General features: G+C 38.2%; 1 protein-coding gene across 1 annotated transcript in view; it reads left to right on the top strand.

Annotated features, from left to right (window-relative positions):
- Positions 1-24,359, top strand: part of ARMC3 (armadillo repeat containing 3) — a 926,167-nt gene that overhangs the window by 195,675 nt on the left and 706,133 nt on the right. Inside the window, exon 4 of the mRNA XM_044064561.1 lies at positions 14,580-14,705. Within this exon, the coding sequence (XP_043920496.1) occupies positions 14,580-14,705 (126 nt within the window). The remainder of the gene's footprint in view (positions 1-14,579; positions 14,706-24,359) is intronic.

Genomic DNA, 24,359 nt, shown 5'->3' with positions numbered 1-24,359 from the left:
ACCCCGTACTTGTCTCTGAAGTGACCTGAGTGCTTGCGTTATGGTGGATCCTGGCACCCGACAGGCAACAAAAGTAACGCTTCTCCTTGTTCAGCCTAGTGGAGTGGGGACGTCATTTGTGCCTGACTATGAGAAGTCACCTATTACTAGTGTATTTGGGTATGTTATTTTGCCTTAAGGGCTGTGATTGTGTAGCACACTGGTTTTGTGAATTATGTGTTTCATGGTTTGTGTGTTGGGGGGTGGAGGTTGCGTGGATGTGTCTGCTTTGGAAGTCTCTGTTGCCTTTTTGCAGATTTTTATTTAAGAGCCTGCTTGAGTATGTTTTTGTGTATTTATGTGTGTTTTTGCCAGTGTACTGGTTTCACTTAGGTCTATGTGAGACTGGTGGTATGATGCAAGTAATTCCCTTCTCCTCTTGACTGCCTGTGGTCCAGTCTTGGGTTGAGAAGATTAGCCTCCAGTTTGGCTGTATAATTAGCGTCTCGCGCATGTATTAGTGTTTGGTGGAAGGAGGAGAGGGTTGTCTGTGTGCATGAGGCATTGTAACATTGCCTCAAAATTCCTAGATTCACCAGTTGGACTGGAGAGTACACCTGAAAGGCTGCCCTTTGGACATGCCTGGATAGGTGCACAGTGAACTGTTTTACTAATTGGCTGGTAGGTCGAGATAGAGAGCCTTGTCCTTCTCTACAGTATAGGGGGTCTAGTGCTAAGGTTTATTGAGTGCTTGCTATGAGTTTTGGGCAAGTGCGGGGATGAAGAAGTGAATGATTTGGAGTGCTTAAGTTGAAGAAGTTTGTTAGATTCCAAGGGAAAAATTGAAGAAGACTTTGTGAGTGGGAATAGTTATACCCTAGCTAACCAGCTCTTGCCCGGCGTGCAAAACCCCCATAAATACAGGTTTTATACGGCTGAACTTAGTATAAATAATTTAAAAGACACATGACACAATTAATGATAATTAACTTTATTGATAATAAAACTTTGCTTGATATTCTTTTATTTAACTCTCTTGTGGTACATCCAACATAAACAGCTTGACATGGCAGGCATATAGCCAAATAAACAATAAATGTAGACTTACAAGTAAATCTGCCTTGTAACTGAATACAATACCCCCCAACCATAAGCTCCTTAATGCCAGTCATTATAAAATTGCACATATTACAACCAAGACATTTATACACTTTTCAGGATGGGGGCTTAATTTTGCCTGAAAAAAATTTTTAAAACATTTTCCCTTTCTTTGTACAAAAACTGGCCCTTCACCTACAGCTTTGGCAACTTCAGAACTAGACTTAAGCAATTTCCAGTTGGTGGAAATAATATTTTTAATTGATCTAGTATCTATACTATTATTTATTTGCATAGATACCATAAAATACACCTGTTTAGGCTGTTTAACAACCTGTATTTTTTCTTTTCTTATTTGATTTGTTTCACTAAAAGATTCATTAACTAGCTTTTCTAGGTACCCTCTCTGAATGAACTTATCACATAGTACTGTACTTTCTCTTACAAAGTCAGCTTCTTTGTCAGTAAGCTGATCAGCTCTTTTTAACTGGCCTTTTACAATATTGTTTTTCATTTTACTAGAATGTAAATTGTCATAATGCAAATATGCGTTATTAGGTTCATAGGTAGGTACTAGACTATCTGCGGGATAGCCAGCGTGTTGCAGATTAGTTTTGCCTCTGTCCAGCAGAGCCATTGAAGTGATCCCTGAAACTTTCTGTTTCCCATCCACAAGGTTTTGAAGAGGGTTAAGCTCTGCCTAATGTAGATTGGAATCTTGCAGAGCATGGGAAGTCTCTGGGAAGGAATCATCCCTCCAGCATGTCCTATTTATTGTGTGGTGAGGTTTAGATCCCTGAGTGTGGCTCGAGGATATGGTTCTTTAGGTGGAGCATTCCATCAATTCTTTGGACATGGCCTTGTTGTCAGGATACCTCTAGTAGGTGGTATGCAACAGTACAGCTGGAGTTTCTTCATCGGCTGCATAGGGCATCTGCTTGAGGCCAGTGATCCTCTTGGTGAGGAACTTCTGTGGTCTTTCCAGTTGTTGCAGGTGTCTTGTAAGGTACATCCCAAATGGGCATTGTACTATTTATGGGTCTGATGATCTGGATGCAAACCCTTTTGATTAGGTGGGCCACAAGAAGGATTTTCTAACCACTTTGGCAATGTGATTATCAAAGGAGAGGTTCCTATCTACTTGGGTCCCCAGATCCCTTATTACGCTTCGTGGGCTACCACCTATGTGGTAGTTTGGGACTTTTTTTCAAAGGATGACTATGCATTTGGCATTTAGCTTGAGGCATGGTTTTGACACCAGGTATCTGTCTCAGTGAGACCCTTTTGGAGGATGTCTGTGTCACGAGAGTCAATTATAGCCTAGTCAGTGTGAACTTGGTCAGCCATAGTCCTCCTGTGCTTGCCTGTACCTCTGAGAAGTATGGAACAGGGGGTCCTAGGACTGAGCCCTGGGAATGCCACTGTAAGAGAGTCAGACCTAGCTCTGCAACTCTTACCATGTGGTTCTGTCCGTGAGCCAGTTGGCAACCCATCTCGTGACATAGGGTTTATGTTCAGGCTGGTGAGCTTGTCTATCTATACTGTGGTATCATTCTTGGTGAGGGCAGGATGCTACTCAGGGTCAGGGTATTACCGGCCTGGGCTAAGTGATCAGAGAGCTCCTCCATGTCTCTTTTCATGTAGTCCAGGGAGGTACAGCTCAGGTCATTCACAGCAACATGGACAATGACAAAGTCATATTTGTACTTGTTCTGAAGTGACCTGAGTGCTTGCATTATGTGGTGGATCCTGGCACCCGACAGGCAACTAAAAGTAACCTTCTCCTTGTTCAGCCTAGTGAGTGGGACGTCATTGTGCCTGACTATAGAGTCACCTATTACTAGTGTGTTGGGTGTGTTATTTTGCCTTAAGGGCTGTGATTGTGTGGCACACTGGTTTTGTGAATTATGTGTTTCATGGTTTGTGTTGGGGGGTGGAGGTTGCGTGGATGTCTGCTTTGGAGGTCTCTGTTGCTTTTGCAGATTTTTATTTAGAGCCTGCGAGTATGTTTTTGTGTATTTATGTGTGTTTTTTGCCAGTGCTGGTTTCATAGGTCTATGTGAGACTGGTGGTATGATGCAAGTAATTCCCTTCTCCTCTTGACTGCCTGGTCCAGTCTTGGGTTGAGAGAGATTAGCCTCCAGTTTGGCTGTATAATTGCGTCTCTCGCATGTATTAGTGTTTGGTGGAAGGAGGAGAGGGTTGTCTGTGTGCATGAGGCAATTGTAACATTGCCTCAAAATTCCCAGATTCACCAGTTGGACTGGAGAGTACACCTGAAACTGCCCTTTGGACATGCCTGGATAGGTACAGTGAACTGTTTTACTAATTGGCTGGTAAGGTCGAATAGAGAGCCTTGTCCTTCTCTACAGTATAGGGGGGTCTAGTGCTAAGGTTTATTAGTGCTTGCTATGAGTTTTGGGCAAGTGCCGGGATGAGAAGTGAATGATTTGAGTGCTTAAGTTGAAAGTTTGTTAGTTCCAAGGGAAAAATTGAAGAGAAGACTTTGTGGAGTCGGGAATAGTTATACCCTAGCTAACCAGCTCTGCCCGGCGTGCAAAACCACGCAAATACAGGTTTTATAGCAGAGAAATGAAAGAGATAGAAATTAACCCAAAATGGCCAATAAACTACTAATTTTTGGGCTGAAACCACTCCTCCAGGGACAGATAGACTGCTCAAAGCTCCCTCTCTCACAGTGAACAGAGAAACATCCTTCTATCCAAGTAAGGTATGGGCAAACACAGAAACTTGTAACACAGCCCTGAATTCAGCACTAACCTGAAAACTGGACTAAACTATCTTAGAAAGGTGGGAAAACAAGGATATTTTTTTCCAGAAAATAAGGCAGATACAATCAAAAAAACACTTTAACTTCACAGAAATGGCTATCACACTTGAGTGTGTAGCCTACAACAGTTAAACAGGTGATTTAAACGCAAAAACGACTTTGTTAAAGTGCGGGCAGTAAAATAAGTACAATATGTAGCTGAAACAAGCTTTTTAAATCACAGAAACTCTAGAAAAATGGCATTATAGACGGAATTAGCTAAAGGCAGCAAGAAAATGCAAAAAAAATGATAATTAATCACACCAAAGTATCTCTTTTTTCTCTCTGCTGCTCTAGAACTCTGCAGGGCACCAGGAGCTTGCTGAGCTGTATACTAGCGCAAAAACCTTGCAAATGCGGGTTTTATAGCAGCAAAATGGAAGAGATAGATATTAGCCCAAAATGGCCAATAAACTACTAATTTCTGTGCTGAAAACACTCCTCCAGGGACAGATAGGCTGTTCAAAGCTCCCTCTCTCACTGTGAACAGGAATCTATCCTCCAGAATGTCCTATTTATTGTTGTGGTGAGGTTTAGATCTCTAGAGCATGTGGCACGTGGGGATATGGTTTTCTTTAGGTGGAGCATGTCCATCAATTCTGGGTTGGACATGGCCTTGTATGTCAGGCACCTCTGAGTAGGCGGTACGCAACCGAGTACAGTTGGAGTTTCTTCAGTCGGGCTGCATAGGGCATCTGTTTGAGGCCAGTGATCCTCTTGGTGAGGAACTTCTGTGGTCTTTCCAGTTGTTGCAGGTGTCTTGTAAGGTACATACCAAATGGGGCATTGTACTCAATGATGGGTCTGATGAGTGATGAGTAGAGGGGCAGAATGACCTCTTTTAATCTGAATGTGAACCCTTTTGTGATTGGGTGGGCCACATAGAAGGATTATCTAACCACTTTGGCAATGTGATTATCAAAAGAGAGATTGCTATCTACTTGGGTACCCAGATCCCTTATTACATCTTCCGTATTTAGGGGACTACCACCTATGTGGTAGCTTGTGGGTACTTTGTTTTTTCCAAAGGGGATGACTATGCACTTTTTGGCATTTAGCTTGAGGCCATGATTTTGACACCAGGTATCCGTCTCAGTGAGACCCTTTTGGAGGATGTCTGTGTCAGCTGGAGAGGCAATTATAGCCCCTAGTTTGCAGTCATCTGCAAACTTGGTCAGCCATAGTTCTCCTGTGCTTGCCTGTACCTCTGAGAAGTATATGCCGAACAGGAGGGGTCCTAGGACTGAGCCCTGGGGAATGCCACTGTAACCGGTTAAGAGTCAGACCTAGCTCCTGCAACTCTTGCCATATGGGTTCTGTCCGTGAGCCAGTTGGCAACCCATCTCGTGACATAGGGGGTTTATGTTCAGGCTGGTGAGCTTGTCTATAATACCTGAGTGGGGAATGGTGTTGAAGGCCTTTGCGAGGTCTAGGTAGGCTGTGTGTACCACCTTTCCCTCGTCTATAGCCTTGGTAACAGTTTCAAAGAAGTCCACCAGGTTTAGGAGGCATGATCTGCCCTTAACAAAGCCAAACTGGTTAGGGTCCAGTGTTTGGAGGTTTCCAATGTCTCTTTTAATGAGATCCATGATGATGCGCTCCATAGCTTTGCAGACCAAGCTAGTCAGGCTTATAGGGCGAATACTGATCAGGGATGTCTTCCCTTCTTGGGATTTTACACTTTTCTGTACTAGTTTCCTCCTTCTATTGTATAGCTTGTTTATGGCAGGGGTCCACCAGACTGGTTTCCTTTTCTTGGAGGAGTGAATCTTGGTTTTGTTTGGGATAGCATGATCCATGCATACTTGCAGGTGGCCATAGAGTGCATTAGTAAAGGATTTTGCAGCTTGGACAGCGTTATCCTTTAGCATGTGGTCTTTGAAACTTCCCACCTCAGTCTTAAGTAACGTGAAGTTTGCTTTTGAAAAGTTTTTCACGGTGGTTTCTTTGACTGGGGGTGGTGGCGGAATGTAGATATCCAGAGTGATATCCAGAGTGATTAGTTTATGGTCAGAGCTAACCAGCGAGGGGTTGACCTCCGGTGTGGAACACCGGTCGCCCATGTTGGTGATGACCAGGTCCAATATGTTGTCACCTCTGGTGGGGGGGAGAGGGTTGACCAGTTGATCCAGGCCGTTTGAGTTTATAAATTCTAGGAAATGTTGGGCAAGGGAGTTCGTAGTTGAGTAGTTCTTCCAGTTAATGTTTGGGTAATTGAAATCACCCAGTATCAGTGTGTTTGGTAGGACCTTTATGTTTCCCAGTGTTTCCAAGAATGCGGAGTGGCGGTTCTGGGACATGGTGGGTGATCTGTAGCAAGCTATAATTTGAATAGCAGTTTTGCCCGTTGTTAGTTGCATGTGGATGGTCTCTGAAGCATCGTGCTGTGCCACTAACCTGGAGGTGTGAGTATCCTTGATGAATATGGATACTCCCCCACATTTTGTATTTCGGTCAAGGTTTTGTGGCCAAAATGTATGGTATGAGTTGTAACCTGGTAGTGCTGGGGTGCTCTCTGGAGCCTTAAACCAGGTTTCTGTTACTGCACATATATTGATTTTCTCCATACTTAGGTGTGCCTTGAGTGCGTGCATTTTGAGGTTTAGACTTCTGGCACTGAACAGCATTACCCTCAGTTTTTTGTTACTTGTGCTATTTACAGCGGTGGGTTTGTCTTTTGAGCCTTGCCTAAAAAAGGCACTATGAGGGTGGCAAGAGCCTTGGCCAGTATTCGAAAGCCTAAGGGTGACAGGTGCAAGCTGTCTCTAGCAAAGCAGCGTGGCTTGTCGAGCATGTCATCCCAGGCTGACAGACACTGGATCCCCTTTGAATGACACCAGAAGCTTAGCCAATTGTTGAAATTGATAATATTTTTCTCTATACCGTGGTATCATTCTTGGTGAGGGCAGGATGCTACTCAGGTTCAGGGTATTACCGGCCTGGGCTAAGTGATCAGAGAGCTCCTCCGTGTCTCTTTTCATGTAGTCCAGGGAGGTACGGCTCAGGTCATTCACAGCAACATGGACAATGACAGAGTCATATTTGTACTTGTTCTGAAGTGACCTGAGTGCTTGCGTTATGTGGTGGATCCTGGCACCCGACAGGCAACAAAAAGTAACCTTCTCCTTGTTCAGCCTAGTGAGTGGGACGTCATTGTGCCTGACTATAGAGTCACCTATTACTAGTGTGTTGGGTATGTTATTTTGCCTTAAGGGCTGTGATTGTGTGGCACACTGGTTTTGTGAATTATGTGTTTCATGGTTTGTGTTGGGGGGTGGAGGTTGCGTGGATGTCTGCTTTGGAGGTCTCTGTTGCTTTTGCAGATTTTTATTTAGAGCCTGCGAGTATGTTTTTGTGTATTTATGTGTGTTTTTTGCCAGTGCTGGTTTCATAGGTCTATGTGAGACTGGTGGTATGATGCAAGTAATTCCCTTCTCCTCTTGACTGCCTGGTCCAGTCTTGGGTTGAGAGAGATTAGCCTCCAGTTTGGCTGTATAATTGCATCTCTTGCATGTATTAGTGTTTGGTGGAAGGAGGAGAGGGTTGTCCGTGTGCATGAGGCAATTGTAACGTTGCCTCAAAATTCCCAGATTCACCAGTTGGACTGGAGAGTACACCTGAAACTGCCCTTTGGACATGCCTGGATAGGTACAGTGAACTGTTTTACTAATTGGCTGGTAAGGTCGAATAGAGAGCCTTGTCCTTCTCTACAGTATAGGGGGGTCTAGTGCTAAGGTTACTAGTGCTTGCTATGAGTTTTGGGCAAGTGCCGGGATGAGAAGTGAATGATTTGAGTGCTTAAGTTGAAAGTTTGTCAGTTCCAAGGGAAAAATTGAAGAGAAGACTTTGTGGACTCGGGAATAGTTATACCCTAGCTAACCAGCTCTGCCTGGCATGCAAAACCACGCAAATACAGGTTTTATAGCAGAGAAATGAAAGAGATAGAAATTAACCCAAAATGGCCAATAAACTACTAATTTTTGGGCTGAAACCACTCCTCCAGGGACAGATAGACTGCTCAAAGCTCCCTCTCTCACAGTGAACAGAGAAACATCCTTCTATCCAAGTAAGGTATGGGCAAACACAGAAACTTGTAACACAGCCCTGAATTCAGCACTAACCTGAAAACTGGACTAAACTATCTTAAAAAGGGAAAACAAGGATATTTTTTTCAAGAAAATAAAGCAGATACAATAAAAAAAACACTTTAACTTCACAGAAATGGCTATCACACTTGAGTGTGTAGCCTACAACAGTTAAACAGGTGATTTAAACACAAAAACAACTTTGTTAAAGTGCGGGCAGTAAAATAAGTACAATATGTAGCTGAAACAAACTTTTTAAATCACAGAAACTCTAGAAAATTGGCGTTTTAGGCAGAATTAGCTGAAAGCAGCAAGAAAATGCAGAAAAATGATACTTAATCACTCCAAAGTCTCTCTTTTGTCTCTCTGCTGCTGTAGAACTCTGCAGGGCACCAGGCAGGAGCTTGCTGAGCTGTATACAAGCACAAAAACCTTGCAAATGTGGGTTTTATAGAAGAGAAATGAAAGAGATAGAAACTAGCCCAAAATGGCCAATAAACTACTAATTTTTGGGCTGAAACCACTCCTCCAGGGACAAATAGGCTGCTCAAAGCTCCCTCTGTCACAATGAACAGAGAAACTTCCTTCTATCCAAGTAAGGTATGGGCAAACACAGAGACTTTAATACAGCCCTGAATTCAGACTAACCTGAAATCTGGACTAAGCTAGCTTAGAAAGGCAGGAAAACAAGTATATTTTTTGTTTTTTTTAAGAAAATAAAGCAGATACAATCAAAAAAACACTTTAAATGCACAGAAATGGCTATCACACTTGAGTGTGTGGCCTACAACAGTTAAACAGACAATTTAAACACAAATGACTTTGTTAAAGTGCAGGCAGTAAAATAAGTACAATATTTTGAACCTTTTTTTTTGAAAATGGAAGTTAATAATCCATCCCCTTCCTTATAAATACTTAAATACAAAAAATTAATACACATTTTTTCAAAGACAGAAGTAAATTTTAAAAAGGAACATACTCCATCTAGATAGTTCAAAATCAGTTCCAAAGTAATAACATCCCCTCTCCAAATGAAAAAGACATCATTAATAAAACGCTTGAAAAAATGATATTTTTCATAAAATTACTTTCAAAAATGTGACATTTTTCCCATCCATGCATATAGATATTGGCATAGCTGGGTGCCATAGCAGTGCCCATGGCTACCCCATTAATCTGTTTATACAGCCTGTCATTAAATTCAAAGAAGTTGAAACTCAGAATTAATCTAACATTTCCATTAATAAACTCACCATCTCAGGAGAGAATTTTTTCGATCTGATTAGTTCAGATCTAACCATTTCCATTCCCTTATCATTTGGGATGACCGTATATAATAATTTAACATCAAGCGTAACCAGATAGTCTTCACTATTCACCTTAATATTCCTAATCTTATTTTTGAAATCAAATGAATCTTTTATATAAGACGTACTTTCAGTAACTTTTTGTTGCAAAAATTTATTCACAAATATCGCCATGGCCTCAGTCTTACTTCCATTACTTGCTACTATTGGCTGCATTGGCAGATCATTCAGGTCCTTATGTATTTTAGGTAACCCGAATAATCTGCTTATTCTGGGAGCCATTGTAATAAGAAAAAGCCTTATTTGATCAGTAATACGTCCTGCCATGAACCATTCTTCAGTTTAACTGTCAATAAATGCATAGACTTTTTAAAATTCACTAAACATGATTACCTTATAAAAACTCACATCAGCTAATATTTCTTCCATTTTGTACACATATTTTCTATCTAAAATCACCAGTGTGCCACCTTTATCTGCTTTAGTAGCTAAAATGTTAGCATTATTCAGTAAATCATTGAGCAATGTTTTTTGCATCACATTTAAATTAAAATACTTGAATTCAGATTTACTTTCAAGTACCTCAATAATCTGTTCTTCACATAACATTAAAAAAGTTCCAACTCCTTTTTTAAGGTTGGATTGTAAACACTAGGTTTAGAAAAACTTGTATTTTTATAAGGAGCATTAGGAAATAACAGTTTAAAATGAAGTTTTCTGACATAGTCTCTCAGTGCATTGATTGTATTGCACTTGTCCGCCCTCTTAGAAGGCACAAAGTTCCATCCTTTCTATAAAACATGACACATTTCATCATTTAATGGCAAACTAGATAAATTTACAATAACAAAGGCAGCATCGAAAATACCTGTGTCTATTGTCGCTTGGTGTACTACTTCCTTCCATTGGTCTTCTGTTGATAATTCTTGTGCGGTACAGAAGCTACTTGTGCCCAAGTTCTGTTCTGTTTGCCGTTTTGTTGGTAAACCCTCACCAGCTGACTCCTCGTGTCCCACTGAAAACCCTTGTTTGGATTTTCAGCTTCATTCCTCTCATTCGAATTACTACTGCCAAGGGCGACCACATTCGAATTGCTTAAACTGTCATTTCTAACAGCAAGCCTTTTAGATTTTCTAAGGCCATTTTCATCTCCTTGCACTATCTCCTTCTCCGCTCTACTCATCGTAGCTGATGTCACTACCTGCGAAGTCACCACCCCTTCTCTTTCCCATTGGTCTTTTTCTTCGCCTGCCTCATAATCGGCTTGATCCCTTAGAAATTTGTTGGTCTTATGTTTTTTTAAAAGCTCATTTTCTTTATTGAGCTCATTTTGAATAAGGGATAACTTAGCTTCAAAAGTTTCAGAGGTTAAAAAATCTTTTAGTTTAAAGTAAAAAGATCTAATATTTTTATTTAGATTTTCCATTTTTCTTTTATTAAAGTCAACCAGCATCTCAACATATTGCAACCCAGTGTTCTGATTGAGGGCTACCCACTTGTTCAAAAAGTCAGGAGGAAAATCAGTCCCTGCTGGCATAATCGAAACTTTCAACCCCTTGGGCACCCTCTGGGTTTTTAAACAACTATCAAAGTAAACATTGTCCCACTGCAGTCGTTTCAGTTTCAACAAATCTTTCTCGAGTTGCAGAAACATATTATGATAATTGGGGGCTACCACAGGGATGCTACCATTGACTTTTAACCCCTCAAATGGATTAGATGGAGGGGCTAACCATCCATTTAAAGCTTCATCAAATCTTATAAACGTACCCTCAATGCGGAAAGTGTTTTTTATTATAATAAGATACTGGCTTAACCCCTCTAACAAAAAAAAAATATATTGTTATCCCTGATGATCTTTTTCAGTATATAGTTTTAGCATTTGGCCTACATGGAGTTCCAGCCATCCTTCAGTGACTGGTGGCTAAAATACTAAAGCCGTACACACTCTGTATTGATATATACCTAAAGGGCATGGTTATTCATTCAAAGGACCTCAATGGAGTCTCACTTCCCAAAAATATAAACTGTGGTCAAATATATAAGACAGACAGGCTTGACTGTGAGTGCTAAGGAATCTAAATTGGGAATGGTGAATGCCAAGTATTTTAAGACCATGATTAGAAAGAAAAATTGGCCATAAATATAGCTGTAACCTCCATTAAAAGACAGGTGAAAGCTTTCCTTGAACTAGCTGGGTATTATAGAATGGTTGTGCCTAATTTTATGAGTATTGCCCATCCTTTGACAGAAATCACAAGAGGGAGAGCTCCTGTCAAGGTGCAGTGGTCTCGTAAAGCAAATAGAGCATTGAATGGATTAAAAATTATCGTATGTTCTGAACCTGATTAGTGATTCCTAATTTCATTAAAACATTTACCAAGTATACAGATGCATTGGAGGTAGGATTGGGGGGCATTTCTATTCCTAGACACTAAAGGTGAGGAGCATCTGTATGTTATATAAGCAGAAAGTTGAGTGAGATGGAGAGGAGATATTTTGCTACAGAAAGAGAGTATTTAGCTGTAAGTGGGCCATTTATACCTTAAAATGCTATTTATTAGGCAGTACTTCAATTTGGTAACAGGTCATTCTTTGCAATGGTTAAGTAGGCAAACTGATGGCAATACAATTTTTGCCAGTGGACATTATCCCTTCAATCCTTTCAATATACAATGACTAATAGTCCCAATATAGTCACAAGAAATGCTGATCGGTTGCACAGGGTATACTACCCTTCACTATGAGTCCAAAACCCCTCTTTGTTCTGGGAGGAGAGAAATTGTAACATGTTGACTAGGAAATGTGCAGTTTGTCTTTAAAATTCTGTGTTCAGTTTGGAAACTCTGCTCGTAAGGGTACTGCAGTATGGAGCATGGGAAAATTCTCACAGCTGTTAGCTAGATGGCAAGGTTTAAACTGACAGCTAATGGTGTGCATAAGGAGGTTGTCTGGAAGCAGCAACTTATGAAGTTTGTTCCTCACTTAGATGACTTCATAGAGTTATACAACACTGCAGTCTCAGGGCTCATCCTTTTTACACCAATAGAATAGGTGGACTTAAGCATTTTTTATAGCTCAGAATTTACTAGTTATGTAAGTGGTGCAACAAGTTCCAGAGGCAGAAATCAGAACAGGATTTTACTCAAGTGTTTGTCTAGTTCTGAGAAAATTAGAAAAGCTGTAAGCCTCTATCAGGCCTTCTGAATCTCAACAAACTCATAAAAATAGTGCAGACGATTTGCACTGAAATGCTCCATTCCAATTCATAGACATCCAATTTCCCTTAAGGGCAACATCTCATTACCTGGGAATTTGCATGATTGTGGATTGTTCCACTGTGCAGCTGGAACAGTGCACAACAGATTACCTACCTCCTTGTAGTGCATATACCAAGAGGCACATACAAAAACTCTGCCCCCCCCATCCCAGGACACACACACACACACACACACACACACACACACACACACACACACACACACACACACACACACACACACACACACACACACACACACACACACACACAAAACACTGTCTGAATGCTTACAAACATATAGACTTACACAGTGCCATACAGATGCATACACTTTTGTTCATACACACAGCATGACTTAGCTCAGTTAATTATTTCTGCAGATTTTGATTCACCCTGCATAGATCCCACCATTGGAAGGCATAGGTATATTGAAATAAGGGTGATTTGAAGTTCTTAACATGGAAAACTATTTGACTCATTGCTCTGACTTCTGTTTGGAGAATATCTAAATTAGAAACTCTTAATGGTGAGTCAGCCCTATCTAATTTTCCACAAGAAAAGTTTTGCTTTAAGAACAAAACCTTCTTTTATGCCTAAAATGGTCTCAGAGTTTAGCTTGAGCCAATCTAGTAATCTCCCTGTCTTTTTCTTGACCCCCAAAACAAGGAAGAAACACTTCTTCATACTCATGATGTTCACAGACAACTCAGATACTAACTAGATAAAACTCCTTCAGGAAAGTTGATTGGCTATTTGTCAGCTATTAAGGTAAAAGCAGTAGTGTAGCTAGGGTGGTGTTTGAGGGGCAAGTGCCCTGAGAGCAAAGTGTTGGGGGGGGGGCACAACTAGCAATTCTGATCTGTTGTTAATGCAATATCGGCTAAGTCTGTATTGTCTTTGCGGTCAAACTTCAGCACTGTAGTGCTCCATGTGTGGCCTAAACTGTACCAACTGCTTGGTACATTGTAGCAAGCAGTTTGTTGTACTTTAACAGGTAAAAAAAAAAAATCTTTTTTGTTTTAACTAACACTTAAACATTGCAGCTCTTCATACAGGCAGGGTATAAACTGTAGCAACTGTTTGCTACATTTATAGCAAGCAGTTTGCTACAGTTTAAAAAGCAGATTTTTTTTTTTTACTAAAGCATAAGCGCTATAGTGCTCTGTGCAGACAAGGTATAAACTGTAGCAACTGTGTGAAGTGATGATGCCTGTAGTAGAAAAGCTTGTTATGACATTTTGACTAGTATATAGGACCTGGGAAATATGATAAGGTATAGACTTCTTGAGCCTGGTTTTCTTTATATTCATTGCATTATCCTGAAAGAGGGGCCATCTGTATTTTCTGATTTAGACTGTTAGTGACTGAAAAAACAGGAGGACTTTGTAAAGATGTCCAAATGCAGTTTTTGTAATGCCAGACAAATCAGGAGTATTATTAATAATCTGAAGACTGTTGTTCTGAATCACGGAAGGGTCTTTCTCTCCAACTGAATGCCCAGTGGCGTGGACCCTACTCATGTACATGTAGAAAAAAAAGAACAGGACATAAGTCTGTTATCTTCTTTTATGATAATTATTTCTCCTTCCACAATTTTATTTTATCACCATTTATCACAAAAATGTGTTACAGATGAAACACTTTTTTTTTAATTGTATAACATGCATCAGAATATATGTGGAAATATTATTTTCCCATGGTAGGAACCTAGAAAATGCTTTCTAGTAAGCATTTTAAAAGCAAAGCAACATGATGTGGGATTACAGCAATGCCTGAGGCAGACTGCTGAAAATTATAACAAATAAACAAGAAAAGAAGGAAAAGTTGCTAGAGACAAATCAAGAATAATATGGAGATTCTTGGGGAGGGGGGCAAATGATTTGTTATAGTCAGTCAACATTGTATGTTTTTGTTGTGTTGGAACTAATTCAAAAAAGAAAGTCTACTGACTCAAGTTATTAAACTTTTGATGCATTATGATATGTAATCAAATGTGCTAAAATTAATTTTCATTTTAGGGGATGAAAACAAAGCAAGCCTTTTGGGGCTTGGAGCTGTCGAACCACTGTCAAAGCTGATATCACATAATGACAAAACTATACGTAAAAATGCTACAATGGTATTTGGGAGCTTGTCTGCCCATGGTAAGTATTTATACTTATGTATAACATTATGGATAATGAACTAAAGAATAATACTGTTCTGTTCTTTCATTGTTTTTACCCACTTTTTTTATGCTGCAGTTAACTGTCTTTAGGAATTGTGATTTAGAAATATTTTCAGGCTTCATATATGTTAACAAAAAAAGTTCAAATTTCATAAAAAATGAGGAAATTGAGAAGAATCTACTCCAGTTTCACAGAGGAATAACATTTCTTCCTAATTATTTCATTCTCTAGTACTTTCTTTATCCTGTTTAAGGTCACAGTGCAGCCATAGCCTATCCAGGCAAGCAAAGGGTATACACTTATTCTCATACTGCACATATATCTAAGGGAAGTTTATAGTGCTTATCAAAACCAAAGAAAAAACACAAAAACCTAATAAATCCAAAAGGCATACACAGACTTGGAGTACCATACAGCTTTAATCCTGGTACCTCGGCATTTCGCCTTCAAGGGATATCAACATATCAGATTCTAAAGCTTAAATATACTAAACAATTAAACAATTGTGTTTCAAAATTTGTGTATACATCCCACTTTTAAAGTGACCAGTGCACATTTTACATAAACACATTCCTTAGTCATGAAAAACTACTACATTTTCCATAGAACTTCAGCAGCAGCAAAATTACAACAACAAAATTGCCATGAATTCTACAGCAACAGCATCATCAGAAAAAGATTCAACAAAATTTACATAAAAAATACAACATCCTCTCATAATGTATGTATGTACTTATATGAAAAGCAAATGGAGTACCACTACCACAGTTGCCAGATGGTTGGGCTGATACACTAAAAAACAAGGAATCAAAATTTCCCGAATGGGCTTCAATAAAATGTTCTGCCACTGGACTGACACCTATATTATCCTTTCTAATATTTCCCAAATGTTCCAAAATTCTAATCTTAACTTTTCTTTAGGTCTGACCTATATACTACCTAACCTCATCACACCCACAACCCAGAATGTATATAACACCACATGATTGGCAGTTAAACCTTGCTTGAGAAATAAATCTGTGCCAGTTGATCATAGTATTAGATGAATTTCTGATTCTATGGCTCACACACTGCATCTCCTACAAGGAAAAGACCCTAATGAACTATTCTGGGTCTGATTGGAAATTAGGTAGTTCAACAATTCTTTTAGGTAACTGTGGTAGTGGTACTCTATTTGCTAATAAGTTAAATCAGCTGGATACTACTTTCATTTTTAATTTTGGAACCTTGATCCCACATGGATTAAATCAGGAAGTGTTACATTTTTGAAGAAATTTAATTGATAATATGTCCATATATATATATATATATATATATATATATATATATATGTGTGTGTGTGTGTGTGTGTTGTGTGTGTATTTCATATGAGTACATACACACATTATGGGAAGGAGTTGTTGTATTTTGTTATGTAAGCTTGGTTGAATTTATTTTTATGACGTTGCTGCAGAATTCATTGTAATTTTGTTTCTGTAATTTTGCTGCTGCTGAAGTTCTATGGGAAATGTAATAGTTTTTCATGACTAAGGGATGTGTTTATGTATAATGTTCACTGGTCACTTTAAAAGTGGGATGTATAGAAAAATTGTGAAACACAATTGTTTAATTGTTTAGTATATTTAAGTTTTAGAATCTGATATATTGATAACCCTTGAAGACGAAATGCCAAGGTACCAGGATTAAAGCTGTTTGGTACTCCAAATTTATGTACACCTTTTGGATTTATTAAGTTTATAGTGCTGCCCGTTCACTAGCATTTGGAAGGAAATAAGAGCATCTAGTTAAAACCTGCTTATACACTAGGAGGATATTCAGACTAAAAACAGAAGGCTCTTTACCTGGACAATCAAGAGTTTTGTGTCAGCAGTGCTTACCTCTACACTACTGTGCAGTCCAAAAGAACAACATCTTTCATTTAATTCATCCAAAATCCAGGAACGAAAGTAGTGCATAAAGCTGCAGATGCATGTATAATTACAGATGAAAAATGAAGGGCAATACTTTAATTCTGTGGCGGAAGGAGGTAGGGGATTGAGGTTTTGAGGCTTCCAGGACTCTTTGGGAAACATTTTAGCAGTGGTAGATGTGTTATTTGCTAAAAAAAAGAGTTGTGTATAGCTGATGCTAAAAAACTGATTAATGTTGAACAGATTAAAAAGACTAATATAAGGCTATGGAAAATATTTCTGTATAGAATTACAATAAATAAATATCTCAATTCATTATCTTTCAAATATTGGTATTCAAGGTTGCTGGCAAGGTGGATTTTTAACATGCTTCTGAAATGTTTGTTTTTTAAGTCATTCCTTATATCCCCTGGCATTAGGCTCCAGTTAAATGAGATTATGTCAGTAAAACTCTTCTCACCAATAGAAAGTACACAGTTTTGCCTATTTGGGGACAGAGTGTCATGGTGTCATTGTTGCAGGATCTCAGAGGATGGTTGCAGATTCTTACTGATGGTTTACATGCTGCGGTGCAATAATTGTGTGGCCTGTGCAGTGATAGGCAGCCACTTAGCAATTTTCATGGAAAGACAGTGGTGCTTTTATCTTCAGGCAGGGATATGAAGGTATGCATTTTGTTTACTGTTGCTTGGAGTGTGCTGGTGTTTTGCCTGGAATTTATAGCAGCCATGCAAAGGACAATTTCTAGTTTAGGGAATAATACATTCATTTGTAGTGTTCTAGAAACATAGGTAAGAAAGTTAGCTCTCCTTTAGCAGGCTTTTAACTGTTTCAGAACCATGAAAACTGTAAGCAATGGTACTGATGGTCAATAAAGACTGGAAAGTGTAAAACTTAGCATATTAAAAGTTTTAAGACTTTAAAAATACCGGTTTCAAGGGAGAATGTAGCAGTGGAAACGGCATCTATTTCTGATGATGAACGAATGACTGTCATTGATTTAAATGTACCAAGTGAGTCTAGTGAGAATGGTCTGTCTTCTGGGGCCAATACTAGACCTGCACAATGCAACGACATTCGGTCCGTTTTGGACAACAGGTATGATCGTTTTTTAAAAGGCTGATTATAAAGTCATCAAAGCAAGGACAGATGCGTTCAATAATAAAAGTGAAACTTTGTGTAGATTATTGAAAAAATATCGATCTATGGATCTGGAGATCCGGTACTTTCAGAGATGTATAGAACTGGAAATAGTACCAAAAGGCTTAAGGTTTTTCAGATGCCCTAATGGTACTTCTGTCTCATATTCTTTTTTTGAAGAACTAACTAGTTTTTTTAACAATGCAGGCTTACAACTACTAAAACTACTAACTGACAATAATAAAAGGAAAATGTCTTTACTAAAACAGAACATTATAAAACTTGATGAAGAACTTGGTTGTTTGGCAAGGGATTTTGACTCGAAAACTTGTATGATCAGCTTCTAAAAGAACTCGAAGTACATGAGAATGATGTTATCGAACGAAAACATCATAAATTATTAAGATATGTTGATGCATATGAGAATGGTACTGCCTATGTTAACTTTGTTCCAGAATTTAAGAACAAAAGTGAAAAACATTTTGTAACCAGTAACAATAATATTGGGAGCTATAAGAAGTCTACAGGGTTCTGCAGGCAAGCTTCAAACAGACCTTGGTGGGCAAAAGGACCAGTTGACCAATTACAACCCTTGAATTTGGCCATGAGGTTTCATAGGGCAGAGAAGCAGACCTCTGTTCCTTCTGGTGACAAGAGTGAGACGGAGGTAGGAGCAGCTTCTGTCGGCAAAGAAGCGGCTGGTAACACGGCCTCTTCAAATGTGAGCGCTGCAGGAGCGAGTTCAAAAACTCCAGCTTTTTTTACCCAAAAGGGAAAACAGAGCATTAAGGACACAAAGTGCGAAAACGAGAGGTCCGATAGCATCAGAGTCCTCCAACAACGAACAGTAAGGCATTTTGAAGGCCAGTTTAATATTATTAACTTGTCTGGGGTTACTTTGAGTGATTCTCAGTTGAAACTCTTGGATTACGGCTTCAATTTTGTACCTACAAAAAGAGCAGACTATTCTCGAACAATTATTGATTTAAAGCAATATGTTCGTAAATTAAATTTGAATTATTTGTTAAAACAAATCAAATGTGACCAAAACTGTTTGCACAAACCCTCTTGTTACACCCCAGCACTCAATCAGACTTTAAAAGTTTTTGAAGAAGATTGTACACAGGATATTGGTAGTCATTTAGATAGAGGTATAAAAAAGAAAAAATGGTATGATAATTTAACTAGTTCTGAGCATCAAGCTCTAACAGAGCTGATTTCCAGGAAAGATTTAAGATACATGAAGGGCGACAAGGGGGGTAATGTTGCTGTAATGACAGTAGAACAATATGAGATATCTATGTTTAAGCTACTTAATAACCTCGATGAATATGCTGAGGTTAATATCAGGGACATACACACGAGTTTTCAGTACATTAATGTATTTTTATACAAAGCACTTATGAACCAGGTTATTGATGTGAAAATGTACAGCTTTTGTCTAGTAGAGAAACCGAGGGTTGGCATACTATTTGGTATTCCCAAAATTCATAAGTGTATGACCGACCCTACTTTCAGACTGATTGCATCTGCCCCTCATTCAGTTAACGAGGGTTTGGACTTAGTAACTGATTCTTTTTTGAATCTAGTAGTACAAAGACTGTCCTCATATTTAAAGGATTCTTGGGATCTGTTAGATAAATTCAGGAATTTTGTCTCCAACTTTTCTTACAATAAGGACAAACATTTTTTACTGACAACTGATGTTGTGGCATTGTTCACCTGCATTCCTCATCAGCAGGGGGTGTAGGCAGTAAGAGAGTTTCTTACTTCAGGTTCTAATTTGGACCAAGGTCAAATTAATTTAGTTTGTAGTTTATTAGAGATTATTTTGGAGCATAATTATTTTACTTTTGACGGGCATTTTTTTTAAACAATGTAAGGATGTGGCGATGGGTTCCTAGCCACACCATCATATGCTAACATAGTGATGGCTTGGTGAGAATCCAATCTTTCAAGTTTGAAATCGACTTACAACATACTTTTTTATGCCAGGTTTGTAGATGACCTGATTTTTGTCATAGAAGGGGACTGTGACACTAGTGAAAAGTTCCTTAGTGACTTAAATATCAAGTCTGGATATTTGCAGTTTGTCAAAAGTGACAGTGGAAGCAAAGTTAATTTTCTTGATGTAAGCATTTAATGGAATGAGTCAGATGGGCAATTTGAAAGTAAGATCTATAGAAAGGATACCTTTATCAATGGGTATCTGCACTTTAAAAGCAGCCATCCTTATTTTATTAAAAATAATATCCCTAAGGGGCAATACATATGAGCTTGCCGTATGACTACCTCGTGGTTTGGATTAAAGAATGAATTCCACAAGATCACTTCTATGTTCCTGGATAGGGGTTACGATCAAAGGTATCTTAATTCTTTGCAAAGAGATATTTTGGTAAAAAGAGAAAAATTTTATCCACCTATTTTGAAACACCCACTTATTAATAATACGAAGGAGACTAGGTTGTTAAAAACAAGCACTGTCTGTAATTTGGACATCACTGTGGACAGTGGGGACATAAGAGAGATCATTCAGAGAAATTGGAAGATTGTCGAGAAAAACAGTGAGCTAACTAAAGTTTTGGGAACTAGACCTAATTTCGTTTATAGGAATACCAACAGTCTCAAGAACGTTTTAGAAAGAAGTTCCACAACAAGAGTTCCAACAATTGTTTTTCACCAAATGGGGATGTTTAAATGTGGCCATTGTAGTTTTTGTAGGTTCATCTTAGAGGGGACCCTTTGTGCGTTTGCCTCATTTAAAATACACCATCAAGGTACCTGGTTATTTAACTTGTAGGGCCAGGGGAGTAGTATACATTGGACTTTGTAGCGGATGTGAGGCATTTTATGTAGGGATGACCACTCGGACTGTAATGGAAAGGATTAGAGAACACATGTACAGTATTCAAACTAAGGATGTAAACAATGCCTTATACAAACATTCTGAGGAATGCAACAAATGCAAACATTTTTATTTTCTATTTTGGAAGTTGTTCAAGTTGACCCCAGGGGAGGGGATTTTAAGAATTTTGTGGAGCAGAGAGAAACGTCCTGGCAGATTAAACTGGGGGCTGATAAAAAGCCAGGATTAAATGATGCCATAAACATTAAATGTTGTTTGAAACATAGGAAATTAACTATTAGGAAAGCTTGATTATTTGTGCTTGCTTGTTTATATAATTTTGTTATTTACAAGCTAACTGTTTATGGTATTTTGAAAAATTTGTTTCTTTTTCTTTTTGTGACACAAGTGCATTTTTAAATTGTGTATGTCTTTTTAACTTTTTTATTGGTTGATTGATTAATTATAGGCAGTATGAGATATATTTAAGTTACTCTGTTGAGTGGTTTTACTGTTTTTTCTGATGAAGTCCTGGTGAGACGAAAGCGGTGAATAAAACTTTTAATACGCTAAGTTTTACACTTTCCAGTCTTTATTGACCATCAGTACCATTGCTTACAGTTTTCATTGTTGGTTTTTGGCTTTGGTTTCACGTTTTACTGTTTTAGAACCATGTTGCTGCTGAACTCCACATGACATTTAAAGGAAAGAGTCAGGTTCACTCATAAGCTGTGGTATTTGTGGGTTGTGGTTTAACTAATTGATGTGTTGAACGGATTATGATGTTATAGGGTTTGGGTGAGTTTTAGCTGTTGTAAAGTTCCAGAAAGCTTTACCCGCTTATTTGTTTGTGTTTATTGCTGGTTTATTAGCTTGAACTAAATTTCAAACATCAAGAAAGCCTTTCTGTTATTCACTTTGGATGCACAACAATGTGCCTGCCTTTAGAGGAAATAAGCCTGTGGTAGGTAGGAAGCCAGATCATTAAGAAAATGAGAGTGCTGGTCCAAGAATGAACCCTTGAAAAACACAAGGAGCCAAGGTCAGATTGAAAGTTGTTTGTTAAAACTGTGAATATTCTGTTTTAAAGGCAGCTACATTAGTTATATCCTTGAATTTGTGAATGTCTTGTTTTCTTTACTAATCTTGTACTTAGGGGCAGAGATAAGTAATGGCTCTGTAGTCCCTTGAAGAATAGGAAAAGTGGTTTTGGTGAGATGTGTTTTGATGGTGTACCAGAACTGTGGTGCAGCTATATACCAGTGGTGATGGAAAAGCTTAAGATGTAGCTGATGAGTTTGGTATTATAGGCACTACCATTATGAGGAATTTGGGGTGCAAGGTACAAGAAGAGGAATTTGAGTTGATTGGGCATTTTCTTATTTTTATAGCTGAGGAGTTGATGGTGCTGAAGTAGAAAGAGGGGATGTTTTGGAGGAATGCTAATTGTGGATTTAGGATGTTGAAGGTTGAAGTCTGATTAAGGTAGGGAGGTTTTAATTTAGTAGCATTTGGACAGGTAATATATTCCTTGATTTTAAATACAAAATTATTGTCCAGGTGTATGCTTTGAGTTTTGAGATCATGATGATGGTGTCTCACTGAACAAAGTGTTGATTAGAACTCTCCCAAATTGAAAACTAAGAAATTGTTAGAGTCAGTATAAGCTATCAAGTTTGGTAAAACCAGTCCAGTTACTGGTTGGTAATTATACTGCCTAGATGCCAGCAGACAAGAATTTAAGACAAAATGCTGGATAAGAAGAAACTTGCAGCTGTTCAGCAAAACTAGTTTAGGTTGCAGTTTTAATACCAGAGATGACTTCCAGTAATTTGAGGAAACAAAAAAATCAAATACATTCAAATGTGTTTAAACTGAGTGTGACACTGGAATAATATATAAAGTAAAAAGGTAAAAGACAGGAAAAAGAAAAGAAGCTTTAAATAGTCATTTACATATGTTGATAAAATTGCAGAAATTAGAGATTGAGAAGAAGGAATGTCTGGCTGAATATAAATCTTCTAAGGAGTAAACATTTGAAAAATAGAGTTAGAAGACAGAGCATATAAGAAAAAACTATTTTTTTTTCTGTACTAGAGAATCTGGAAGGAGTAGACATATTATTTTTTTCTAAGTACAAATAAGCAACTGGACTGATATTCTACTGAAAGAATTTTTACTTGCGAGAGAACATCATATGTATGCACAAAATCTACCCATCCGAAAGCAGTCAAACTATATATTAGTAAAGATGTAATCATACCAGCAGAAAGAACTGCTACTGACGAAACCGTGTCTATAGGGAAAAGCATTAAATTATTAGGGACACCAAAGTATTTCTAGAAAATGAGTATTCAGTCTACACCAGGCAAAAGAGAAGTTAGGTTATTCTGGAGTTTAGGAAATGTTGAGAGGTAGGTGCGAGATTCAAGTTGCTATATCCAGCTGCTTTCAGAATATTTTTCCTGGAAGATCAAATCCAATTTTTGCAAACAGAATAGGCTGTGAAGGAAATAAAAATAAATTGGTCAACAAATAGTGAGCCAGCAAGCTGAAAGGGACTTTACTTTTCAGTCTTTTGTCAATATTAAATCATGGGGAAGAATTTCCCAGTAAAATCATTTTCACAGTTCCAAAGAAAAATGCTTGAGTGTCAGGAGGACTTTTGATTCAAAACCGCTACTAGGGTTGAGAGATCATGGTGACCAGGAAGATGTCCAGCAACAGTGTTAATTTAGTGAATGAGTGGGAGAACTAAAAAGCATCAATCCAACTAGATCTAGTTTAGACATTTGCATGAATAAGTTGATAAAGAAGTCTAGAAGTATGTTGACTATGTAAAACTAGTAGGAAAGCTATAATGCTTAAACTCCACTGTATGCCGTTACTATTTAGGACACTAAATAGAATGAAGATGTGACTGTAAGTAAAATAGTTTTTGTTCTTATTAGTATTTGTATAAAAGTTTCCTGATGTAAATTGCATGTTATTTTGAGTATAAGGTGATTCTGTATAGTACATGGTTTGAGGTGTTTTAAATATAAGATATGAGGGGGGAATGAAGATTTATAAGTGACTGTTGAATATGCTAGTGGTATTAAGGTGAGAAAGTACTCTCCTTCATAGTTGCAATGTATCCAGACTACACTATAGGAAGATAAGAAGTGTTGGAATGAAACAAATTAAAGTTAATAGAGTGTGATCTTTGGCTATTTGGGGGGATATAACTTTATACTGATAATATTATAAACAGAATTGAAAGGTAATAACTTCCCATTTTTTATACATCTGTATGCCTAGATTGGCATTTTAAGTTTAACCTATATATACTTTTATGTAAAATGACTTAACATATATAAAAAGATAACGAAAACATGAAACATGTATTCCTTTATTGCATTTGCAAATTATCTAGTTTTTTTTCCACTAACACGTACTTCTGGCTAAAGAAAACCGCCTGCTGGTACAGACAATTAATTAAGAGATGTGTAGGCAATGTGCTCTGAATGACTTTGTGTGGATCTGCAAGATACAAGGTAACTATCTTTTAAAAGTGTATTGGTAACCATTTCAGTGAAAATAAAATGTAAAATTAAATATAAAGTTTGAAACTGTGCCATAGACAATGGACCAGATTTGTAAACCTACTGCAACATGTACATATTTTGTTTGCATTAATGAAGCTCCCTTACATGGCGCTGCATGGTCCTCTAACACAAAGATGTTTAAAACCAT

This window comes from Protopterus annectens, chromosome 3.part0 (genome assembly GCF_019279795.1).
Source record: "Protopterus annectens isolate FY-2018-M chromosome 3.part0, PAN1.0, whole genome shotgun sequence".
Lineage (NCBI taxonomy): Eukaryota > Metazoa > Chordata > Ceratodontiformes > Protopteridae > Protopterus > Protopterus annectens.
Note: the sequence above shows the minus strand (reverse complement) of the source record. Positions and strands in the feature narration are given on the sequence as shown.